Source organism: Prunus mume, linkage group LG1, assembly GCF_029339155.1.
Source record: "Prunus mume cultivar Tortuosa linkage group LG1, ASM2933915v1, whole genome shotgun sequence".
Classification (NCBI taxonomy): domain Eukaryota; kingdom Viridiplantae; phylum Streptophyta; class Magnoliopsida; order Rosales; family Rosaceae; genus Prunus; species Prunus mume.
Window position 1 is genome coordinate 2,896,189 of NC_142698.1, and position 6,704 is coordinate 2,902,892.

A 6,704-nucleotide genomic window follows, 5' to 3' on the forward strand; every position below is an offset into this window, starting at 1 on the left:
AGATGTATATTTGATTTTCTTGTGTTATTTTGTTGTGTGTGTGTGTTAACATTTTGAAATTAATTTTGTGTGTGTTAAATTAATTTTATTTTTCTAAACAAATAAACCTAAAAATATTTAAATTCGGATAAGTTATGAAGATTGGTGATTTTTGTGAACAAAGGTTGTGCTTATATATAGAAAATTAGAAGAAAAAAAATTTGGCCTTTTTTCCCATCAATTTCAGACAATTAGATGATTTTGGGGTATGTTTAGAAATTGTTTGGCCTTTAGATTAATGATTTTGTTGTTTGTGAAAAATTAGAGCCGTAGGATGTTTTATCTGTTGGAGCACCAATTCAAATGCCAGTAAATCAAGCGCACTAAGCCACAACTGGGGCCCGAACTAAGTTATGTTGGGGGACTGAAGTTGAATTTGTGAGTTTGGGGCGTGTAATTCCAAAAACTTCGCGGCTCTTCTCTCTTCTCTCTCCTCCTTTATCAGTCGTGGGATCCGCTTATGGGATGTAAAGAAAGATGTAAACTCCCATCCTTTTTTTTGCATATCAGCTTGAGAATGCAAATGTACAACCATTTACATACGACCATTGGAGCTTATTCTGGCGATAGGGGGTGTAAATTTGATATACACCCCCTTTTACATGCGACCACTATGGATGCTCTTAGTTCATGGAATAGTTGCCTTCCACATTTGATGGAGTTTGGCTTTTATATAACCTCTGGGTGGCTAGTTTCTCGCCATTGTGGGCGACATGGTGTGTGTTTGTCAGTCGAGACCCATTATTTTGGCCATTGTGTTAATTAGGGGTTTGATTTGGGCTGTGAGATAATTAATGGGTTTAATACACGTGATATTCTAGCCATTATTCACATAGCAGTAATTGTCACCTATGAGTGGACATGATTAAATGGGTGCCTATAATCCAAGCGATGGAGAAATTATAGAGTGATACGTTATCACCACGTTAGGTGGTGATACTCCTGCTCAAAATCAAACATGTATCAATTTTAAAAGAAAATTAAAAAACAATTATACCTGGACCTTGTCTTCCAAGTTTACCCTTCAACATTAATTAGACCTAACCCATCTCCCACTGTCTTCTCTGTGCTTCGCTTTTCCCTCACCACCAAGCTGTCTTCTCTTTTCCCTCGCCACCCACCCCAACCTTTCTTTCCCTTCTCATCCAATCCCTCTTTCCCTCCCTCTCATTCTCGGTAAAAAAGTTAAACGCATTAAGAAAAAGCCAAAAATCTTGAATATATATAAATGCAAATAAAAAATCTTCAAAAGCATCTCCTATGATGATAAGTTGACAACTCACTACTGAAAGAAAGGTAATGATGGATGTTATGGGCAACCAAGTAAATCAGATTTTTTTCATTTTTTTGTTAATTTTATCAACCACTTTTTGGGTGGTGTTGTTTGATGTTGGTATTCATAGAGGCAGGGACGGATCCAGGAATTCAAAATGGTATGGGCTGAATTTCCCTTACAATAAAACTTGACGGCACGAGTGAATTTAATTAATAACAAAAAATAATACACCTAGTCAGGGGGGGACATAATGAGCCGTACCCCTCAAAATGTATATAGTACATAAGATAGAAACTAGTAAACAAAGGCAACAATAAATAAATATGCAATGCAAACACAAAATAAAACTATTTAAGTTGCACCCTTCGAGACTTCAAAGTGTTAAAATCACTAATTAGTGATTCATTATCAATACCATCAACAAATTCTTTTTCAATGTGAAGTAACATACAATCAGCAAGAAACTCATCCTCGATCTTGTTCCGAAGTCGATTTTTGATAAGTCTCATAGATGAAAATGCACATTATGTTGTTGTTGTTGTAGAAACAGGAAGAGTTAACACCAAACGAATCAATCTATCAACCAAATGGTAGGTGTGTGCTAACCCTGTGTCAAGTAAACACTTCAGTAATTCATGAATGGAATCGAGATTCTTGAAGGCTGGAAGACGGTCCATATCAATCTTATAAAATCCCAATTGTTGATTTAAAGCCTGCAACTCAGTTGTAGTAAAATCTTCAGGATAAAACTTGTCAGCAAGATTACATATATCATCAATGCTAAATCGCTTGAAAGAATTACGAGGATCCAATGCTGAGGTCAGATAAAGAAGTTCCATCGTTTGCTCCGGAAATCTAGTATTTAACTCCACCAACTGAAAATCTATTACATCATTAAATACATCAATGCGATAATAATGCTCAAATGTAATAGAATCCTTTTGTTGACAAGAACGACCCCTACCCATTTTATGACGGGCACTCATATCAGGTACACAAATGTCATGTTGTTCACAAAATGATAGCACACTCTTGATAAAATCATCCCAACCATTATTTCTCAACTCATCTAGCTTCATTTTTTTACTTGAAACAAGATTTAAAGCACTTATAATGTCTTGAGATTTGCTTTGAAATGCTTGACAAAGAAAATCTGTAAATCCCATAGTTTTGTCCAACAAAAGTAAGGCAAAGGCAAAATCAAATGACATCATCGAAATATAAATACTCTCAGCTTCCCCACGAAATTGTGAGCTAGGTCCATTATGACCTATTTCGTCAAGAAGTATCTTGGTTGCACCAAATAAATCAATCAAACTCCTAATAGAACTAATATGAGAGCCCCAACGAGTAGTTCCAGGTCATTGCAAACAACGAATTTGATTAACCCCTCTACCTGTTCCAAGTTTTCCAGAACTCTTGAATTTCAGCTTTTCTAGTCAATTTCAACTTAGAATGACGCTTGGCGGAAGAACTAACAAAATTCACAATGTTATTCAACATTGAAAAGAATCTCCAAATGACTCCCACATATTTAGCTGCAGCATTTAAAGCTAGTTGGAGACGATGGGCAAAGCAATATATATAATATGCATATGGACAATCATTAAGAAACAATGCTTGTAAGCCACTCCATTGACCATGCATATTGCTAACCCCATCATATCCTTGCCCACACATATTTTTAACTAGAAGATTATTTCTACCAAACACTTTACAAATCTTAGTTTTAAGAGTGGATGAATTAGTGTCATGAACACTTACAATATCAAAAAACTGTTCTCGAATAAATCCATCATGAATAACAAATCTTAGAATAATAGCCATTTGTTCCCTTTGAGATTCATCAAGAGCTTCATCAAGAAGAATACAAAATTTTCCATCCTCCCCAACATCTTCACGAATCTTCTTCCTCACTTTGTTGGCAAAAATATGTAGGATCTCCTTTTGTATCATTGGTGCAATATACTTAGCATTTCTAGGAGCATTCTCTAAGACGACTTTTTCAACATCTACATTCATTCTTGAAAAAGCTTTTATCAACTCAATGAAATTACCACGATTTGACAAGTCATAAGATTTGTCACCACCTCTAAAAGCCATCCCTTGATTTGCAAGATACCTAATAGCCTTTATTGTGGTTGTAAGTCTCAACCGATTTTTTCTCACATCTTCCGGTGATTGCACCACTCTATCAATATGTTGAGCAGGGTTCCTTAATCCATCCACTTTTGCATAGCCATATGATGTGGGGAATTTATATTGCCTACATGAGCAAGGAAAGCACATTTATTCCCACCAACTCGCTTCCAATTTTTAAACCCATCTATCGTGAATGCCTTGTGTGAGTGATCAATATCAAAAAGAAAGCATGGAAAACAAAACCCCTTATCTTCATTAATAGAATACTCAAGCCAAGAGAAATGTTTGAACCAACATTGCTGAAATTGACGATTTTGATTCCCAACATTGCTGAAATTGACGATTTTGATTCCCATCTAAGTGGCATGGATATTTTCCTAATGTGGGTTGACATGGTCCTAAGCAAATATATGATCTTCGAACATTATCACGTTCATTAATTGGATATGTGCATATTTGGCGACGTAATCCCAGATCACGTTCAAGAGAATTAGTATCCACTTCTTGATCACAATTGACTCTTTCAGACTCGACTCCTCTAACAATTTGAGGCTCGAAAGGAGGTTGCTCTCCAAAAATTGGAGGAGATGACAAGGGAATGCTACTTGATGATGATCCATCACTCTTTTTCTTAAAAAAATGCAAAATATTCTTTATTCTCTTAGGATTTCGATGATGATCTGACATTATCGAGTATAACCTATGAATAATGTATAGAACATGTAATCTTATCAAAAATCAATATCTAGTTCTAGTACTGGTAAGCTAAAACAAACAGAGTTCCAATTTAATTAAATGCCAGAAATGGAATAAAATCCCAAACACATATGATATGAGGTTAAAAATCCCCAAATTCAAAAATCGTTCTTACTCCTAATTTCAAGAAAAAATATCCAAAATTTTAACAAAATCTTTAGTTATGGGTTTTACCTCAACAAACAAAGAAGAGAAGGTTTTGGCTTTGTAACTTGCTGCGATGCCCTTTTTTGCTGCACCTCAGACAATGACACCCGTCAATTTGCTTCTCTTGGGGAATGAAGTTTTGCTCTCTGTCTGTCTATTTCTCTCAGTCACTAAGTTTGACTAAGGTTTGATGTGTGGGCTGGGCTTTGCTTTCAACTTTGGGATGGGCTATCTCCACTAAGTTTTGTTTCTCCCTTAAGAATACTACATGGTATTACATATAAAAAAAAAATATTTGTCTAGGCTATAGCCCAGACAGCCCATTACTTAGATCCGTCCCTGCATAGAGGGGGACTGCAGCCAAGGGCGGCAGTGAGTGGAAAGCAGATTGCCAATGGGATCTGGGTGGGACACTGCTACACTCTTGTTTTCTTTTTCATGTTTTTTATTTTATTTTTAATTTAGGGTAAAGTTGGAAGACAAAGTACAACTATGAAAAAAATGTAAATATTTTTTTAAATTTGACACGTGTTACATTTTGAGTGGGAGTATCACCCGCTGACGTGGTGATATTGTATCACTCTATAATTTCTCCAAGCGATGACCTTGTTCGACCTTTCCTTATTTGGTTGCAATGGAGTTTTAATATGTGATTAGATGAAGATCCCATTCCCGTGCCTACTTACGGCAGTTTTGTCTATTTTTTCTAGTTCTTGTCCACATGTAATTTTTTCATTGACGTGTGAAATCTTGCTCCCACAAATGCCCCCGTCTCTTCCAATTCTTAGAGTGCCATGATGTCGTGGATTTGAAAGATACGTAGCACTGTGCCTTTTAAGATGTATGTGCTGCCAATTTTATTGGATTGCGATATCGTTTGCAATATTGCCCTAAAAGACACCACGCTTATTTAAAGAAGTAGGTCTTATCTAAGAGTCTCCAAGTTGTTGTACATTTGAAGACTAATTTCTTTGCTTTCATGAAAATCCCCCAAACACTTGATTGTTGTTATACAGTTGGGTCCTAGACTAAGGAATTCTAAACGAGGGCGGCATCGTCCCTCTTCTCCCCTCCTATCCCTCTCCCCCTTCCTCCTCCTCTCCTTCTAATTGCTCCTCCCCTCTCTCTTTGCTTTGTTTGGTTTTGTGTTTTTGATTTGCAGATTAGAGTTTTCAGATCTACTTTGGATATGTGTGGTTCCTCTCCTTGAATTTTTTGCACGAAGGACTGGTGTTTTGGCAGCTCTGATGTCCTAGATACTCTATTTTCTAGTTTGGTGGTCATTGACAGGGTGCGGTTGTGTGTGCCCCGTGTTGGTCTATGGCTATTATGGAATTCGAGGAACAAAATACTTTTTTTTTTTGAACCAATGCCCGAGGAGAGAAGTCTTATCTCTGCAAAGAACTATGATGCTGAATTTCAACATTCCCATTTGCTTCATTATAGGAGTCCTTATTTGTTAGTGGGTTGTTATTGTTGGTGTGATGGATTTGTTTGTGTGAGTTTGATTCTTTCATTAGTCGAAAGTATGGGTGATATTTTTTTCTCCTCCAAGGTTTTGTCTCATGTGAATTCTTTTGGGAAGGTTTTAAGAAGCCGCAGTTAACATGTTGGTTCTATAAAAATAAAAAAAGACCCAGTTCTTTTTCTTCTCTAACTTTCTATCGAAAGAAAATCCTCCTATTTTTTTTCTTCTAAAGATTCATTTAGAAAGATGTCGCCAAAAAAATCATTCCCCAAACCTAATGAATATTGAGATTCAAACTTCGAGTTAGGAGGTAAGTGTCCTCCATGGGCTACCCTTTTTCTTTTCCCCAATCCTGCTAATTGGGAGAAAGATGAAATTCCAGAGCATTCGTCGCTTAGAATTATGATGCTTTCCCACAAGAGTAGAGATTCATTGGTGTGTTGATTTACTATCTAGGTTGTATGCGTAGAGGCGGGGTGGGGGCATAACATTCCATGCTCTCTCTTCATCCTTCTTGGTTTCAAGTTTCCTTGTTGTTCGGTGAAATTTTTTAATACTATTAGGTGAACTTCTGCACAATGCTCCCCAAATATGTATAAGGTTAGTCTATGTGTAGAGGCTATTAGTTGAATCTTTGATTTAAGTCTTAGAGATGTTAAGATCTTCTCAATGTATGCGGTAAGAAAGCTTGGTTAGGGTTGGGTAAAAGCTTATCCTTGGTCTATTGTTCGTCTGAAGACCAATTTTTAAGAAAAATGATACCTTCAAGGTCTATGGCCATTGTAGGGTGATTGCTAACACCATTTTCTATCTAAGGCTTCATCATCTTCACCTTATTGATGGGGATCGGGGTCCGGACATAGGTCACCAACAACA

The 6,704-nt window shown here is 36.7% G+C and overlaps 1 protein-coding gene across 1 annotated transcript; it reads right to left on the bottom strand.

Annotated features, from left to right (window-relative positions):
- Positions 1 to 1,839: 1,839 nt before the first annotated feature.
- On the bottom strand, positions 1,840 to 3,337 carry LOC103330574 (uncharacterized). The gene is made up of 3 exons (XM_089046854.1): positions 2,956 to 3,337; positions 2,712 to 2,853; positions 1,840 to 2,644 (listed from the first exon to the last, which is right to left on the bottom strand). Exons 1-3 carry the CDS (start codon positions 3,335 to 3,337, stop codon positions 1,840 to 1,842), a joined length of 1,329 nt encoding a protein of 442 aa, XP_088902980.1.
- Between the last annotated feature and the right edge of the window lie 3,367 nt (positions 3,338 to 6,704).